Source organism: Talpa occidentalis, unplaced genomic scaffold, assembly GCF_014898055.3.
Source record: "Talpa occidentalis isolate TD23 unplaced genomic scaffold, MPIMG_talOcc4v2.1 talOcc4.4, whole genome shotgun sequence".
Classification (NCBI taxonomy): Eukaryota; Metazoa; Chordata; class Mammalia; order Eulipotyphla; family Talpidae; genus Talpa; species Talpa occidentalis.
The window spans coordinates 126,517,055-126,536,635 of record NW_023604295.1 but is presented as its reverse complement, the minus strand read 5'-3'; the positions used below and the strand labels follow the sequence as shown (position 1 = coordinate 126,536,635).

Here is a 19,581-nt window from a genome sequence, read left to right as displayed (position 1 = left end):
CTGTCAGAGCCTACACCTTATTCTTCAAGATAAGTGGATAAGCTATGAGTGCCTTCAGCCTGCCTTTTTTTTTTTTTCTTTTTAGAAAAAAAACATTCAGTATGAATTTGTAGAACAACCTGTGTCCTTTGTGTCTGTTATTTTTCACTGAGGGCAAATGGATCTCTCTCACCCCGAGACCCCAGTCAGGCAAGTCTGCCTTTCCTTTTCCCATCCCCAAGACAAATTAAGAATGCTGAAACCTTTCACTCATAACAAAACAGTGATAAAGCAGGTAACAAGACCTCACATTAATCAGGTTTTTCAAAGAAGAGGCCCCAACCTGCACCCTTTGTCTGGCCTGCTGGTAGGTGGGTTTTTTCCAAGCCCTTTTTAGGGTCCTAGCATTCTTTAGTCCGGCAAGACATTCTCCTTGGAAATGTTTCACTTTTCAGACAGCCTCTGTGTTGATCAAAAAACCCAGAGAGCCACTGCAGAAATCTGAACTTCTAATGATCTTCTTTTATATTTTCTTACAATGGACAATGGTCCTCTCAATACTGATGGCATCTGTACACAAAGCAGGCAACAACACAAAGAGATGGAGGGTGGAGAAAGAGTAGTCACTATCAGGAAATGTGCTGTATCATCTCGGTGGAAAAAAATCCTGTTCTCTGTAGCCAAATTGTTGCTGTCTCATGTTGAAAATATTCAAGGTCTCCACAAACCAAGATGAGAAAAGATAAGAGTAGATGAACAATTTTCTTCTCGGGAAGAAACATCACCTCCAGTTAAATAGCAATAGACCAGGCTTCTTGTGCCTTTCACTACCAACACAACAGAAAACTAACTCAGTTATAATTCCTCCCTTAAGTTTTCCCCAGGCGGTGCCTGACTTTTTTCCAAGCCAAATGAAGCAAGCTGTCAGTGTGTACATAATTACAATGTTGAGTCAAGTCCGCCCTCTGCTGATCAATTGAGATACTACCAAACTGGTACTGGATTCATTGAAATCAGAAAGATGCTTGTGGCAGTTTTACCTGCAAGTGTGTTTTTTAAAATATCACTATATAAGAAAATTGTAAAAATTTGTGTATTTTATTTCATAGAAACAGGATTTAATATAAATCAGTTTTTACTATTTAACTTGTATTAATTCATAAATTGCCATGGATTGCTTGGAAAAATTGAAATAACTTCATCTTTGTCCTCAAGATTTTTGCAAAAAAGCTAACATTTCAATAACACGTGAAAAGTTATTATTATTATTATTATTATAAATCGGGGATTGACTTTTTTCTTTAATGAGTTAGGCAGTAAAAATATTAGAATTTGCTCGTCATTCTGTCTCTTTTGCAGCTATTCAGCTCTGACTTGCAAAAGCATTCACAGACAATATTTGAATGAATGGTTGTGGCTGTGATTTAATAAAACTTTATTTACAAAAAACATGTCAGATTGGGTCTGTAAAGCAGTGAACCTGCAGAAATGTTGTACCGTGAAAGAATGTAAGTACCCCCAAACTGTCACATTCTTTTAAAAAAAAAGTTGCTTGGGGAGCGGTGTGCTTATAATTTTTGCTTGAAGATTGCTATCACTTCCAAACTTTTGGGAACTCTTCTTTTTGATTGGTTTCCAGACTCAACTAAAACCCTTGCTGAAAGCAATGAATGGTTACAGCTGTTAGGAAACTCGGAGGTTATTTAATACATTTATTTCATTGACAGAAGAAGAAACTAAAGGCCAAAATAATTCCTGAATGCTATCGTGCTCATTGGATCAGTTCTAGAAGACTTTGGCTATTTTGGTAAAATAATCCATGGAATAATGTTTTGAAACCTTAAGGAATATAACAAATATTATTGTTATGAACATAATTAAGGAAAAAAAAAAGACTTGTGTTTTCTCTTTCTTTGACAACTAAGTCTACTTAAATGAGAGTCACAAGTCAACATCTCCCTCAATTGGAAGCATCAAAAATTTTAAAGATATTAATTCACACAGGTATTTTATGTAAAGGTAATTTTATAGATTTTAGAATTTTCATTGGCAGTTGAATATAGAGGCGACTGTAATTTCTCTCAGCATTTGAGCAAAGTTGTGAATTTTATATGTTGATATGATAGCCAAATGTAGTTATGTTTTCATTATCAGATTATTTTTGGAAAAGGATGGCATTATTCAAAGATGGAAACAAGTTTTGATTATAAAAGTTAGCCTATCTGGTCCTGGTTCTCAGTGAGCTCTCAGGCTATGGAAGTAATCTGCCTCTACATTTCTCCTGCTAATTATATCTGGGGTATGGCAAATGAGTCAGTACTTGGAATGTAAATCCTGGCTCATCTATTCCTGAGTTGCCCAACTTTCAGAAAGTTATTTAATCTCTTTAGTGCTCAGATTTTTTCTTGTTACACTGAAGTTAATAATAGAACTTTATTAATATTCAAAAATAAAAAATATATTAGTTCTGCAGACTCATTCTAATCTGGTATCACCAGTTGTAGCAAGTTCTAACCCCCTACCTTTTTTCCCCACATGTTCATGTTTATTGCTTCCATGGTCACCTGACTTTTATCAGAGGTTATTTTCCTATGGGATTTCAAGGAACATTTTGTAGTAGAGTGACTATTTGATGTTGGTCTTGAAGGCTGAATAGGCTTGAACAAGCAGAGATGAAGCAAGAGAGGAAAGAATAGACATTTTTGACAAAAGAAGCATTATCGACATAAAATGCAATGTGCTTGGGGAATGGTGACTCAACTATGGGGATTTGTTTATGTCTGCTTTGTTGGGAGAAGTATTATGACAGAGATTGTTTGAATCCAAATCATGTCGGATATTTAAGATAATGAAAGGAGTTTGAGTCAGACTGGAGGCTATTGGAGGTTTTTTAACATGGTAGTGACATTGTCAGAACTGTGGTTTTTGTCACGTACCTGAGAGCTTAATCTCGAGAAGAGGAGACGAGCTGTGGCAGTAACTTGGGAGAAAAGTAACAAAGACCTGAACTTTCCAGTGTTGTTTGTGAATAGATAGAAAGAAATGCAATTTGATTCACAAGCTGGAGAAAAATCTACAGTCTGGGCATCTGAGGAATTTATTGAGAAAGGGAGAAATGGAAATGGCTTTTAAGATTTGTCAGATAGGTTGGTAACAGCATTAATATTTGAGGAAACAACAGCCTGTTATATGGGGGAGAATATGAATTTTGTTTTGAACGTATTTATTTTGAAGTGAGAGAACAGCCACATAACTATAAATTGTAGGATTTGCAAATACATTTTTGATTTTTAAAAAAGATTTAAATTTAGTAGTTGTCTGCATAAAGTGATAATTGAAGCAATGGAAAGTGACACTTTTCCCATATGACTTCAATGCTTTCCTTTTAATAGGATTTAAATAATTCATTTTGGTCAAATTGGAGCTAAAACTTCTTTGAAAACCTATGATATAATAAATTCATATGCACCATAGATTTTATAATAATCTTTTGTTGCTCAGAGTTTTAGGAGAAAATCCTTTAGAATGTTAAGATTTCAGACTCAGCATTTTTTTTTTTCTGAATGTGTGGAAAAGGAAGTTCGTCACTAGTTAGGAAAACTGCTGGAGATGTTGCCTATTTGTCAATAGGGTGGAATAAAAAGAAGGGGGAAAAAGAGTTCCCTAAGTATTCTCTGCAAGTATTATTACTCAGGAAGGACAGCATTATAATTATTTTGAGAAAGTTGAGCTTATGAGCATGTTAGAATTTAGAAGGGTTGAACAGAAATCACCAATTTTCCCATTTATATTTTCATTTTGAGATAATTTATAACATGATTTACTAATTCAATCCCTCATTATATTTTATTACAGTATTTACAGAGCAGGAAAAGATTAATGACTAAGATGAAAGCCTCTATTTGAACTTAGGAACTGGATATTCCACTTAAAAAGGAAAACTAAAGTTTAGCAAGAATGAGCAATATTTTGTGATGTAAAGGCTATGTAGCTCACTGTGGATGAAGAGAACAAGCCAAAATTTCACTAGATAAAATACAGAACAAGATTTTACAAAATTAATAAGAAAATAGAGAAGAGTCCAAATTCATCCATCCAAATGGCTATACTTTCCTCACTTCCTGTTTCCCCTCTTTACTTCCTGTTTGCAGGTAAAAGGAGAGCAGAGAGAATACAACATATTATTGCCTAGTTTTCACACTGGCACTCTAAGGGTCAGAGGTACTCTGGTCTCAGATAAGATAGGAAGGGATTCAAGAAAGTTCATACATGGGCAAACAGATATTACCCATGGCTAAGATGAGTAAAATGAGAAAAATAGGATAATGACTATGAGAAATTATTGTGGTTATATTAGAAATGAAATAAATGAACTTCCCCTGCAGAGCACTTTGAATGAGGACATACCCCAGGAAACAAAAGAAAAATATCCAGAGCTAATGCTTTGAATTTTCAAACAAAGAGAATTTAGGATATGTGAAACCATAAATTGGAAAGGAAGAGATAAAAAGATAATTTTTGGAGAGGTAGAAAAATAAATTGAATATAAAAAGGAAATTTTGGAAGTAATTAAAATTATGAAGTAAGTCATGTTGAAAATTAAACAAATGGATGGGCCTCCCTGGTAGCACAGGGGTTAAAGTCTTAGCACTATCAAGTTATCACCAGGCACTGCAGCATGAGTTCAATTCCTGGCCAGGCAGCTGACCTATATGGCATAGCAGATCTCTCCTGTCTTGCCTGCTGCTCCCCTCAGCAGTGTATCTCAGTAGATCCGCCCATTCTGCTCCTCACTCTGTCTCTGGTAAATCCTTTCACCCCCTGCATCTCTGGCCTACATCCCAGTTCTTGTATGCATAAATAAATAAAAATAAATCTTTCTTTAAAAAATAATGAAAAAGAAAATCGAACCAATGGTAATAAGACTAGGAAAATAACTCAGATAACATAAAGAATAAAGACAAGACATGAGTCCCTGTTAAAAGAATAGAAACAAATGTTGGCAAGGATGTGGCGTAAAGAGAAGTGTATTACTGTCGGTGATCGTGATCCATTTATTCATATTGTGACCAAAGAGCAAATTCACTATCAGTGAATTAAAGTAAAAAAAAAAAAATCACTGCCTTCAAAGAATTGTGTATGTGTGTGTGTGTGTGTGTGTGTGTGTCTCAGTGTCATTAAAGATGCAGGCCCAAGATGTTAAGTACCTTGAAATCTCGAGATAATCCTGCACAACCAAGAATTGTCTTGCCAAAGACTAATAGCATAACTGTGGTAGACACACTGAGATCTAGTCAAAGATTATTATCCAGTAAAGAAAAAAGGAGGCTGCAGGAACGTTGTATCAAATGATCCTCATGCTCTCTCAAGTGTATTTCTCATATAAATGGAGGTTTGGTTCATATGTTATATTCTGTTGTGACAGTCTTGCAGTGGGTGTAAGGAGTGTTTATCCACTTTATATAGGACCCTACTTCATCCAGTTGACTTCAGGACAATGTCATGTCGCCTTATTACCAGGAACACTGAAAAAAGGACAACTGCTTCATTACAAAGGTTAAGTGAATGTTCTACTGTCAAAAGGAAGTGAGGGCGGAGAAAAAGTTATAGCCCCGGCTCTTTTTGTCATTTTAGTCTTTGTTCTCACTCTGAATTGAGAAGTTAGTAATTATTTGAAAATGAGCACAATCATAATACAAATTAGAAAAGGAGCATATATGTCCTTAATTACATTGTGAAATGTGCTTTTACTTTATATTTTACTGACTTTATTTCTCTGTCATTCAAAGGTTAAGCATATGGCCTCGGGACTTTGACTTCCTTGTTCAAATTCCAGTTCTGATAATTCTGTGCTGTTTATGTTGAAGAATCAGCTTCTTTATTTGTAAAAAGAAGTTTAGAGTTGTTTTGAATAGAATACAAAATAATTTACACCAGCTCCTTATCAGTGCACAGAACACAGTGAATCCTCAAAAACTAGCATCATTTCGGTGTATTCTCTGCACAGGTGCAGACATTCTAATAAATACACTTCAGCATAATTATAAACCTCAAATTTGTTCTCTGGAATTTTTTTTGTTTACTCTTTTTATTTTATTTTATATAATTCTTACATCAGTTTTCATTTTGCACAATGTATGCATTTTTTATTATTTAAATTTTATTTTTATATTCCCCTTACAATTACAACCCCCTTATTTTGACCCCAAGCCCTCCTTTCCACACCCCCCATAAAGTGTCTCTGGTTCATAGTTGTTTGTTGATTCTGATATTTTCTTTCTTATAGTTATTCTTTTTCCTGGTCCCTTACTTAAGTTTTCTATATTCCTGCTATGAGTGAGACCACCGGTATTTTTATTTTTCTTTCTGGCTTATTTCGCTGAGCATGATCCCTTCCAGCTCCATCCATGTTGCTGCAAATTGCATGTGTTTATCTTTTTTGATTGCTGAGTAATATTCCATGGTGTATATGTACCACATCTTCTTGATCCAGTCATCTATTTTTGGGCATTTGGGCTGTTTCCAAAGCTTAGCTATTGTAAACAGTGCTGCTATAAACATAGGGGTGCAGGTGCTCTTTGGAATTGATGTTTCTGTGTCCTTTGGGTAAATGCCTAGAAGTGGAATTGCTGGATCATATGGAAGCTCTATGTTTAGTAGGCCCAGAAATCTCCACACAGCTCTCCATAGTGGTTGGAACAGTTTGCACTCCCACCAACAGTGCAGGAGAGTTCCTTTTTCTCCACAACCTCACCAACATTTGTTGTTGCTAGTTTTTTTAATATGTGCCATTCTCACTGGTGTGAGATGGTATCTCATGGTAGTTTTAATTTGCATTTCCCTGATTACAAGTGATGTTGAACATTTTTTCATATGCCTGTTGGCCATTTGCATTTCCTCTTCAGAGAAGTTTCTTTTTAGCTCTTCTGCCCATTTTTTGACTGGATTATTTTCTTTGTTTTTGTTGAGTCTCATCAGCTCTTTGCAGATTTTTGTGATCAGTCCTTTGTCATTAGTGTTGGGTGCAAAAATGTTCTCCCAGTCTGTGGGGTTTCTCTTTGTTTTTGTTATTGTCTCTTTTGCTGTGCAGAAGCTCTTTAATTTGATGTAGTCCCAGCTGTTTATCTTTGCCTTCACTATCACTGCTTTGGGTGATGCGTCTGTAAAGATGTTTTTGAGGTGCATATCATGTAGTGTGTCGCCTGTATTTCCTTCTATGTATTTTATGGTTTCAGGTCTAATGTCTAGTTCTTTAATCCATTTTGTGTTGGTTTTTGTGCATGGTGTGTTCTCTGGAATTTTAATCAGCTCATAATAAAAGCCATACAGTCTGGAAGTTATTATATAAATGGTTACAAGAATCCTATAATTGCCTTTGAAAATGACATAATTTAGAATAGTCACTTTTTGTCTTCTGACTGTAGAAAAACTCATCTCAGGGCTGCTACAGGAATTACTCCAGACATCCCTGGCCCCTACACCGTGATGGTTCATCTGGTGTTGAGATTTGTGATACAGGTTAACCTCTGTTGCTTTGAGAGAAAAATTTTTTTTTTTTTTAATTTTCTAGAGGCATGTCTTATTTATTTATTTATTTATTTATTATTTGTTTGTTTGTTTGGTTTATACATGCACTGGGTACAGTCAGAAGCGCGGGAGGGTGAGAGAATTCACCAGAGCCAGAGCGGGGAGCAGAGCAGGCAGAAGGACCGAAGTACACTGCTGAGGGGAGCAGCGGGAGGCAGGAGAGGTCTGCGCGCCATGTGGGACCCTCGCCCGGTGGCCGGGGATCGAACCGGCGTCGCAGAGGCCGCAGGCAGCTTCGCAACCCAGCGCTCAACCGCTGCGCCACCGGGGAGGCCCGAGAGAAATATATTTTTAAACATCTAGCTAAATGTCCATAATTTTGAAAGTTTGCCTTCTTTCATTTTCTCTTGCCTACGCTTACTCTTAAATACACTGTTGATGGTTGTGCTCTTTCCCCATCTCCCTGAATCGCTGGGAAATTCTTTTCAAGCTTTAATGGACTTCAAATGTAGATGAAAACTAATTACTACCATTTCTATTTTGTATCTCTTTATATATGTGTATATATATATGGTTTACTGCATAAACCAAGATTTAAACTAAGATAACCAAATTCTTGAAGTATCCACTAGGGGGGGAACTTGTCCTTTAATTAAATGTATACTTTCATTTAAAAAAGAGAGAAATGAAAATTTCTATCCTCCTTCTGAACTTCTGAAAGCTTTAGCCCTGGTACTAAAAGCTTTGCTTAAAGTCGTGGTTATATTGTGTCTCTTTTGAGGTTGATGATGCGGAATTTACTCAAGGAGAAAAGACATGCTGATCTGTGAACAGTGTTTAGTTTTCTTTTTTTCTTTACCCTTCATGGCTACCCAAACAAAAGTCTCCAGCCCTTCTCTCCTCAAAGGATGGAAGGTGGAGTTGAAACATCAGAGCTCCCTATCATGACTCTTCCTGGGATTTGTCCCCATCCCGAAACCAGCTAACAACAAAGACACTCCTGCCAGCAGCATTTCATTAGTCCATAATGAGCAACTTGAACCTCTACTATTTCATTTTTGCCCAGTTATTCATAAATGGCTCAACCTCGGTCACAGGATGAAGTTTAAGAAAAAGAACGTCTATATCTGAGGAAGCAACCGAGATCACTGAAAAGCTGCTGAATGAGAACTGAAAAGAAAAAAAGAAAACTACCCTTAAAAGATTTTATAGAGTTAATAATTATCTAAAAATAGGCAATATTTCTAGCCACCTACTTTATCCACCTGTATCAAGTCACTGGTGTCAGCCCCTCATCTGAGGCACATTGACAGGCTGACATGGAGCTTCCTTGTTCATAGCTTGGAAAAAAAACTAACTGATAGCTGGTCATTTTTGTGGTTTTCTTCTATTTTCCTCTTTTTCCTCTCCTTTTTCTTCCTCCTCCTGTCTTTCCCTCCCTCTACTTGCTTTTCTTTTTGGCTGTTGAAGATTTATTGCCTTTCAATACTTACTGATGATGTTTTCATAGTGCTGAATGAGGTCCCAGCCGTTTTTAACAATAACAGGCCATTATTGATGCCACGATATATTACAGGTTCTCCCTCATCTTTCTTCCTTCTTAGCTTAGAAGAATGTTCTTCCCTTTACTATGATAAAGAGTCCAGTTAATTCATAGGGCTAAATACTTTGCTATGACTTTTATAGTACTCATTTGAATATCATCCTAAAAAGAAGAGCATTTGTGTGCTTCTGAGGAACTTTCTGGTATAAAGATCTGCCTGAGCACATGCCAAAACACCTGTTTATTGTCAATCTTAGAAGACTTCTTTGATGCCATCTTTGCTAATCAAGCATCTGGATGGAGATTTTTGCAACATTTCCGGGTCCTCCTGAAGAACTGGTCCAGACACAAGTACCAGTATCCTTCTGTGCTTATTCTGGCTCCAGCCTGGCTAGAGTCTGCCTTTAACTGCCTTTGCTGAGCTGGCTGGAAAGGTCAGACCTTCTCTAGCTGTCTCAATGTAACTCAGGAGCATGGAGTAATTTTAAAGGAGAAAATATCTTGCTGAGCAAATGCCTGGGTGCTGCCTGATGTGGGCACTCCCAGCACTTGTTCTGTGGTGACAGGGTTGGGAGCCACGTCTAGGGGTATTTTTTTTCTCCTTAAAGGTCAGACAGATTAAATTTGAACAGCAAAGAAAGGAAGCAGGCTGTGTCCCAGGATGTAACACTGGGCCTTTAATAAAATCAGGCATTTTCCTTTGAGGAATCAAATTGCAGAGAACACTGCATAGTCAGAAAGAGTTTGGGGAGGGAAGCCCCCAAACGATTTGTCTTAGTGTGCTTTATTTTGCTTTGGGGCTACTTGGATCAGCATTTTCCCTCTGACCTGAAATTAGCATGTTATAAATGGACCAGTTAGGTCTCTGATCCAGCAAAGAAGCCAGCCTGAAAAATCATTTTGAGAAATACACTAAATCATTTGTTCCAGACATAGAAAGCCACTGTGCCTTGAGAAACAGCATCAGCAAAATCCCTTGACAAGGGACAGCAGACCATATCTGCTGTCGAGGAGCAAAGGTTCTCCTTCCTTCTTGGCTTGCATTCTTTAAGCCTGTCACTTCACTACTCATACTATTTAGGGTTTGATTTCTACTAAGAGGTTCTCAGAGACTGTCTACAGACAGCTTTTTTTTTTTAAGATGTATTTTATTTATGCATACAAGAACCAGGGTGTAGGCCAGAGGTACAGGGGGTGAGAGGATTCACCAGAGACGGAGTGGGGGGCAGAACAGGCGGATCTACTGAAATACACTGCTGAGGGGAGCAGTGGGTGAGACAGGAGAGGTCTGCTGCACCATATGTGAGTCAGCTCCCAGGCCCAGGTATCGAACTCATGCCATAATCAAGGGCTGGCATTAGCTTGATAGCGCTGAGACTTTAACCCCTGAGCCACTGGGGGAGGGGAGGACCCTGTAGACAGCTTTTGAAGAAACTTCCCTTTCTGTACTCCTGTGGGTGAGAAACTATGGAGCTATTTAATACAGTTTGCAAGAACCCTCGTTTCCACCCTCTTTACTGGGCAAATCCTTGCTCTTCACATACACACATAATGACCGTAATGAGTTCCAGGCAAGAGCAGAAATCCACATGCCCTGTGTCTCTGCCCTGTGCAGAAGGCTGAATAATATTCCCTTGTTTAAATTTGCCACCATTTATTTATCTATTCAACTCTTGAAGGATATCTGAGTTTTGGCAATTATGAATGAGACTGGCATATATAGCATGTGCAGGTTTTTGAGTGAATATAAGTTTTCAACTCCTTTGCATAAGTACCAGGGAGCATGATTGTTGGATGGTATTATGGTAAGAGTAAGAAGTAAGTGAAGGAAAATTAAGTTTCTTGAGTTAGCATAATTGATACTGTGTTTTTTGTTAAAGAAGTATGTCCAAGCCAGAAAGAAGCAAAGGATTTGGTAATATGTGCACAAAAATTAATTCACCACTGAATTTAAATAAAATGCTTAAAGGGGCTCACTTAAGAGTGGATCAGGAAGAAGATAGGTCGAAAGATTGGCTGCATCAGTGAGACAGAAGCATTGTAGTAGTCAGGGAATAAGGAGGCCAAGTCAGAAAAGGAAGATGGTAGACAGAGAGAAAAACTTTTAATGTTATCAGAAACTGTATTTTGCACAACACTAGATGAACGCTTCAGGAAATAGACCTTCGGTATATTTAATTGAGAATAATAAAAGGAAGGGATTGGTACTATCAAGTCAAATGAAAAATTATTCATTGATCGTCTACTGTATACTGTGTTGTCTGCTGGCCTTTTGAGGAACTTCTATTTACTTAGACCTACAACATTTTCTACGGATTTCTAATCAGACTAGAGTAGATAGAAATTAGTGTATTGGGCCTCCCCGGTGGCGCAGTGGTTGAGCACTGGGTTGCAAAGCTGCCCGCAGCCTCTGCAGCGCTGGTTCAATCCCCACCTGTTCCCGGGCCACCACCGGAGGAGGGTCCCACATGACGTGCAGACCTCTCCTGCCGCCCGCTGCTCCCCTCAGCAGTATACTTCGGTCCTTCTGCCTGCTCTGCTCCCCACTCTGGCTCTGGTGAATCCTCTCACCCTCCCGCGCTTCTGACTGTACCCAGTGCTTGTATAAATAAATAAATTAATCTTTAAAAAAATATATATTTTAAAAAAATAAAAATAAATAAATTGGTGTGTTGACCTTTAGCACCCTCAGCATGCTGAAAGGGGTGTCTTCGCAGGAATGTGAAATCTGCTCAGAAGCTGCGGGTACACCAAGTTTCTCTGGCTGCCAGCAATGTCTTGACCATAGGAGTACAGGAGTTCATGTCATTTGGTGGGTAGCCAGCATCTGCAGTGTGATTTCACAGAAATTGTTTCTACAAAATGAAGATGCAGAATTAGAAAAAAAAAAGTCAGAATTTTCAACAGTACTATCATTATAAGGAAACTGATTTCTTTCTTTCTTCCCACTGACTTATGAAGATGACAATTTAAAAAACTTAGTATATGTTTTAAAATGTACTTCATTTATGATTCATTTATTTGAAATGCATTTTAAAATACTGCTATTTCAAAGGTTTGTTCTTTAATGATATTTTAAAATAAGTTTAAAAATATCAAAGTTGTTCTTTTTCCTTCTTTAAAATCCTATGTGAGGGCCTCCCCGGTGGTGCAGCGGTTGAGCGCTGTGTTGCGAAGCTGCCCGCAGCCTCTGCAGCGCCAGTTCGATCCCCGGCTGCTCCCGGCCACCAGAGGAGGGTCCCACATGGCGCGCAGACCTCTCCTGCCACCCGCTGCTCCCCTCAGCAGTGTACTTCGGTCCTTCTGCCTGCTCTGCTCCCCGCTCTGGCTCTGGTGAATTCTCTCACCCTCCCGCCCTTCTGACTGTACCCAGTGCTTGTATAAATAAATAAATAAATAAATAAATCTTTAAAAAAAAAAAAATCCTATATGAGTTATACTTCAGAAGCAACTATCTTTTCCAAGTTAGAGAGGTGGGTTTGAAGTTATAGTTCAACTTTTGTTTGTTTGTTTAAAAGTGAACTACATTCCTTTTGAAATGCCTCACATGCAGAAGTCACTAAGAATATTCAGTGTAGACACATCCTTCTGAAGTGCATGTGAATCAAGAATAATTGTGGGTCTAGAGTGTCTGCTGGGGTGTGACTTGACCCTTTCTGTTTTATTTCTAGTACAATGCAAAGACAGGTTCCACACCCCAAGTTTTCTTGCTGATGTTCCTATACAATTTGACATTTATCTGAAGACTGTTCACATCCCATTATGTTTTCTAAGCTATGTGTCAGCTTTAATAATCAGGGAATGGTGTAGATTTTCATGTGTTTTGACCATGATGTAGCTCATGGCTGCTATTAAATTGGATAAAACAAATGTAGTGATTTGAGGCCTTAATGGTTTCATAATAATAAATTGACCTTGGTGTTATCTGTTTTAAAATCAGTGTGTTTCTATTTCAGACTTCTATATCAGCAGGTTAAGTTTTATATTTTTTCTACTTTATTTTTTTACTCCATGCTTATGAAATCTAAGTATTCTATTTTTGGTAATGTATAATTTGAATTTCAAATAAGATATTCCAAATGAATATACTCTACTTTTCAAAATCTTTTGTTTCTATTCTGCTTTGGCATTGATATTAGTTTATTATTATAAAATGAATGTTTGATATCAAAGAACTTGAAATGGCAAAGATGGATATAGGTGAAAAGTTAGTGTGTGTATTCCTCCAATTCCATTTTCTAGACACCACCACTAACTTCTGAAGTAGTCTAGATGTTTTGAAATCATACTGTATTTCCTACATTGAAACGTTTTTGAAATGTGAAAATAATATAGTCAAATATTTTATTACATTGTAACTCTTAAGTTATAAGATCACTTAGTAAATTAGCCACCTATGATGTATTCTGAATCTTTAACCAGCCAGTTTATATTGGGAATTATAATATTTTAGCAACATGAACCTGAAAAAAGTTAGCACAAGTCAACTCCATTAAAATAATAGCATTTGGGGGTAGGGCCAAAACTGATTCACAGATTGCTCAAGTTGGGGTGAAGATGAAATTATGTGCTAGAGGTTAGAAATCCAGTTAGAGTAGACTTGCCAAAAAAAAAGGAAGTTTTGAAAATGAAGATAAAATTGAGATAGGAATAACAAGGTGAAAGGGGGGAGAACATGTATCCAACACTTAGGAAAGGACTACAATACAAACAATACAATTTTGTGTTCATATGTGTGAGTTTCCATGTGTAAGCTTGAAGATGGGTACATCAAAATTTAAATATCCAGATTTCTGGTTTCATCGACTGTAATGACAGGAAGAGCATGGAGCAGGATCTCTATGATTCTATGCAGATGGGTGAAGGAGAGGCCCTGGAGCCCTCAGCATCTTTTTCAGGCTTTTATTGAGTTTACCAGGTACACAGCAGGCAGGGAGGCCGGGAGGCTGGCAGACCTCCCAGCCCCCAGCGTATCTTCATTCTCTCCGGCATTCTCTCACGGCCTCTGCTTCTCTGCTGGTTCTCTCCCAGTCTTTTGCTGCTGCTTCTTCTGGTCTCATTCCTCGGCATCCTGGCCTTTTATACCAGTGTCTTGGCTCAGGTGCACCCACCTATGCATGCCCACACCCTACTCCAGGTGTCCGCCATCAAAGCCTGATTACTATCCTCACCCCTTACTCTCAGTTCTCAGTTGATAATGATGAACTACTTGGGTGTAGGATCATATTCTTAGCTAGATGTTTTCTGCCTGGTTGGTTGTAATAGACATCTGTCACTCAAAACCTTCAGTTTAGCTCATTTTTAGGACCTAGATGCAGTTAACTTTTTTGATCTTGCAAAACCTATTTTTTTATTTTTAAATTCTCCTTTATCTTTGCTTGCAAACAAGCCAATTCTCTGTTTCTCTTTCTTATAATACATAATTAAATTCAGCCAGTAATAACCAATATGAATCACTAATATTCTGTTCTACCTCCTTTTCCCTGTACCTCAGCAGATGTAGTAGGCCAAAAATCTACCTTCCAGGTTACTGAAGATAACAGCTTGAATAAATGTTTTGCCACTGCAAAGACTAATTCTGTAGCAATAAAAATCAATGACTAATCTCACCTTAAATTTATACCCATTTATTTATTCATAGCACTGGAAACTAAATATAATTGTATTGCCCAAAATGCTCCTCAAAAAAAAAATCTATCTTAATTTGCTTATTTTTTTACTTTATTTTTAAGCAGTTTTAAAGAATACAAATTTATTACTTTCCATTATACATTGGTCAGTAGTCCCACTGCAATCTTGACATCCTCTAAACTCACCCAGGTTGTCAGCTGAATTGAGTTACTCATGGTTGTAATTGAGGAGCCCATCTCCTTGTTAACTGACATCTGTGGGAATTTGTTTTTTCATTTTGAGAAAGCTTATCTATGTGGCAAAGCAACACAAGAAATACTCATGTTATCACCATCCATATATTAAAAGGTAGCTCTTTTGTCATAATATTCCTCATGTTTTTTCATTCTATGAATAGGTAAAGTTCCATTTTTTACATCTTAAGCAGAATCTGGAATGTCTTGCTCCAGGTGACAGAAGAGCAAATAAACAGGGAGGTAACCCTGAATACCAGGGACATGAAGAGAAAGTTAACCCCAAAACTCTATATTCTGAGGCAGCTCCATCACCAAATTTTCATGGACCATGACCATATCGCTTTCACCTTTTCCCAAAGGAGAGGCAAATTTTAATGTGTATCAGAATCACCATTGGAGGGCTTGTTAAAGCAAATTATACTGGGTCCTACCCCTTGAGTTCCTGACTCAGGAGGTTTGAGATTGTGCCTAAGACTTTTTATTTCTAACAAATTCTTAAGTGATGCTGACACTGCTGGTCCAGAGACCTCACTAAGAGAATCACTGCTCTATTTTCCAAATTTAGGTACTTCTCCTTCTAAGATCCAGCCAACCTAAAAGCTAAAGGATTGATTTCACTTTCTTCCTTCTGAAAACTATTAATCTCTTCTCCTCAGGCCTCCAAACTGTCAGGAATGTAATCCTGCTCTCCTGGTGGCCTCAATTTTATGCAGAGATGGGCAGGCAACATGTGACATGCAGTTGTGGTTGGTCAGGAAGGTACAGAATCAACAGCCAAACAGCCACTTCTCAAAGGCAGGTGCTACCACTTCCAGACTATGTGCCCTAGGGAAGTCTTACAGTCTCCAGTCTCATTTTCTCCATCTACATACCCTGGAATCATGATGCTCACATACTAAAGAACTCCTTACAGAGTAAACAGGAGTAGCAAGCAGGAGTCCTGGGTTGGCTCTGAAGTGATCTACAAGTACTAATTACTATTATAATTTCAGGAAGGGGAATTGTGGCATTTTTTCCCCAATTTCAGTAACTTTTATTTTTAATGCTTAACCTTTCCCCAGCAACAGGCTTTTATCTTTGAGACTCGGTATTATGCTCTGGCTCACCTTCATGGATGAAGTCACACTAGGGCTGCTGCTTATTGCCATTTTTAGACTCTTAAAACCTACCAAGCTACATGGCATTAGAACTCCAATTCAAAATCATGAGCTTCTCAATGGTCAAAAATAAAAAAAGCAGCCCTAACAAAGCAGTTTTTCACTGGTTGTCTTCGAGCCAAGAATTTACAGTTCTATTTTATTTCTTCTCCTCGAACTCAACATTAGGTTCCATCCCAGAATTTCCCCAACAGGGAGTTACAGATTAGGAAAATTAGTTGCTCAATGAAGAGGGTAGGGAGGAGGTGGGCAGAGGGAGCATTAACGATGTTGACAAAGACCACCTGTGCCAGGCATGTAATTAGTCATCCTGATTATCTTCCCTTCAAAGCTCTTGGCTGTGGCAGGCAGTGATTCTATTTCTGCTGTACTGGTGGCTAAAGAACCCAGTCGGTGGCGTCAAAGGACTCGCAGGCCCTCTCAATTCTGGCACCTTCTGTGTGATCTTGGACAAATCCTTACTTCCTCTAAGTCCCAGTTTCTATATCTGTAAAATGAAGATACCACAGTTTATCTTGCAGAGCTTAGATGCTAATACATGGTTTCTCGCACGCTGTCTGACCTACGGCAGGTGTAAACATTTACTAAGGAGACCCACTTTCCCTGGCTTTATTTTTCGGTGTCAGGATCTCCTGTAAGATACTAAAGGCCTGAGGCCCAACCCTAACCCGTGGGTCCTTGGTCCGCTCCCAGCGGAGCCCAGACTCGCCCTTCAAAACCCGCAACTACAGAGGACGCAGCCTCAGGCTCCCCGGAGACCCACCCCAGCGCCCCTCACCACGTTTGACCTCCCCGCCCTCCCCGCGCGCGGCAGTGGCGTCACTTCCGCCGGAAGAGGCGGGGCGCTCGAGCACTTGGCGCGAAAGTCGGTTCGCGGCCTTGGCAACTTCCGCGTTCTGTTCGCTCGGGCTGGGGGCGCCGCCGGTGGGCGGGTGTGCGCCGGGGTGGCGCCCGACCCCAGCCGCCGTCCTGAGGGCCGCGCGCCGCCCCGCTCGCCGCCCGAGAACCCCAGGCCTCCGCCGAGGTGAGTGCGGCGCCGAGAGAGGATTCCGCCCCCTCGACACCCCAACTGAGGTCGCGACGCCCCCTGTGGCCTTCGGGGCCCTGGTTTCCTGCCCTGGTAATCGGCCCCGGGTCGGCGGGGAGGACCCTGACGCCCGAGAGGACGGGGCTGCGGCGAGACCCAGGGTAGGGCCTTTCCCTGGGAGCTGGGGAGCGAGAACATCCGGGTGTGTAGGGGTCATGACTTTCCTAAATGGCTTCTTTGTTTATCTTTAAAATCCCTTAGACTGAAGGGTGGACAAATCTCGAGGGCCGGGGGTCCCTCCAGAGGCCTGCAGGGACAGCTGCGATTGTGTATCTTTAAGTGGAATTAAATGTCCATTGATTTCAGCGATGTAAGCCCCATAGCCAGGGCCCTCGAGGTGTTCCGTTTTAGGGACGTTAATTTCGTTCTCTGATTTGCAAGGGTTGGTGTCGGTGTTGTCATCTTTTCCCTTGACTTTGCCCTACCCCAGCGTTTCCTAGAAACGTGATGGACGAATTCATGGGCTGGGCAAGGCCAGAAGGGCCGCCCGTGCTGTACTTGTCTGCGCTGAAAAATAGGCACCTCAAAATATTTGACTTCATAGGTAATTGTGTTTGTGTTCTTGCTAATGGTTCCTTTATTTTGACAGCTCAAAAATGTCCACAAATGACAAAGAACCGTTTTATGTGAAGTTTTTAAAGTCTTCCGACAATTCTGAATGTTTTTTTAAAGCTCTTGAGGTAAGAAGAGTTGAAAACATCTTGTTTGATGCTGTGAATTTCTTGATTTCAGGGTGTTTGGTTTAATGGGATTTTTATGCACTGATCGTAGCTATCTTATTTTCATAATTCTATCCGTGTAGTCTACAATAGTGTAGACGTATCATTGCATACTTTTCAATTGGTGTGAGTGTATCATTATTAAGCATTTGGGGGAGCTTATAATCTATTATAACATTTCTTTTGAAGGTAATAGACCTGCTATTCTTGGAAATTAAGTTGCTGGATTGCTTGGTTTTTAAAAAAAATTTAGGAACCAGAGTAGTCCTTGTATGTTGAAAAAATTTGAGTAGGTCACATACTGGTTACACATAAGTTAATTGTTAAAAGTATGTTTCATTTTGTATAGTGTGATAAGAGAATGTTGCTGTGGTGTAGGCTCTTACTACTTAACAGAACTCAGTAGTGTCAGCATTGCCTGAAAGTTTGTTAGTGCAATACTTTGATGCAATTCAGACTTAGCATTTAGAACATTTTAACAGGATCCTCAGTGTGCTTTCTATGTACACTGAAATTTGAGGTGCACTGTTGTAGTTTTTAATTCATCAGTCAGCAAATAATCATTGTGTCCATGAGCTGATTTCTGTTCTAGTACTTGGGGTATGTCATTGATCAGAGCAGTCAGAAATCCCTGCTTACTCAGAACTTATATTCTATTCCAGGTGGAGGGAATTGGCATTAATTAGACACGATGAATGAGTAAACCATGTAATATGTTTCAAAGTGTTGAATATTATGGGAAGAGAAAAGAGGACCAGGGTAAGGGATTCTGGAGAATGTTTGGGGGAGAAGAAGAAGGGAAGGTTATGGTTTTAAATAAAGTGAGATTAGGATAAACTTTATGAAGATGATGATATTTGAGTACGCTAAAAAGAGGTGAGATACTTAGCTATGTGGATATCTGAGAAAGGGTTTCAAGCAGAGTGGACAACCATCCACAGGCCTCTGGAAAAATGGAAAAATGCTTGGAGCATCTGTCCAAATTAGTGTGGCAAGGAGAGGGAATGAATATTAACAGATGCTTGAGAAAGTAAGAGTAAAGCGGTCTTGTAGGGCCTTGCGAGCCATTGTAAGAACTTCAGCTTTTTCTTTCAGTGAGATGGAGAACCACCAAAGGGCTTTAATCAGAAATGTAATATAATCAGACTTAATTGTTTAAAAGGATCACTAAGTATTTAATGTAACGACTTCAAAATTTGCCCAGAAAATACGTGCATGCACACTGAGTGCCTGGGTATGGTAGCTTACAAGATAGATTTTTTTTTAAAGCCTTATTTATTTATGCACACAAGAGCGGGGGTGTAGTCCAGAGGTATGGGGAGTGAGAGGATTCACCAGAGACAGAGTGGGGAGCAGAATAGGTGGATCCACTGAAAGACACTGCTGAGGGGAGCAGCAGGTGAGACAGGAGAGGTCTGCTGCGCCATGTGGGTCACCTCCCTGCCTGGTGATCCACTTGCAGACAGCTTCATGGTGCTGAGACTTTAACCCCTTACACCACCAGGGAGGACCCCAAGGTAGATCTTGAAACTGTAATTTTTATAAGGGAGAAAGACAAAAATTGTGTGTGTGTAACATGTCAATGTTTTTCTTTATAAAATAAAGTGGAGAGGTAGGGAAATGGTATTTTAGATGTATAATCAAGATAGGCATCTCTGGTGTGGTGATATGAGCACATATGATTGAAGTGAAGGATTGTCAG

The 19,581-nt window shown here is 39.3% G+C and overlaps 1 protein-coding gene across 3 annotated transcripts in view; it reads left to right on the top strand.

Moving 5' to 3' along the window:
* The window catches only part of TOPBP1 (DNA topoisomerase II binding protein 1), a 103,334-nt gene that overhangs the window by 40,138 nt on the left and 43,615 nt on the right, over nucleotides 1-19,581 (top strand). The window contains exons 1-2 of one of the 3 annotated variants that reach the window (XM_037526295.2): nucleotides 17,040-17,097; nucleotides 17,750-17,840. In XM_037526295.2, coding sequence (XP_037382192.1) covers nucleotides 17,757-17,840 — 84 coding nt within the window. In that variant the 5' untranslated portion in view covers nucleotides 17,040-17,097; nucleotides 17,750-17,756. Of the gene's footprint in view, nucleotides 1-17,039; nucleotides 17,098-17,203; nucleotides 17,262-17,749; nucleotides 17,841-19,581 lie in introns of those variants that run through there. The other 2 variants (XM_054701013.1, XM_054701014.1) reach the window with 2 other exon arrangements.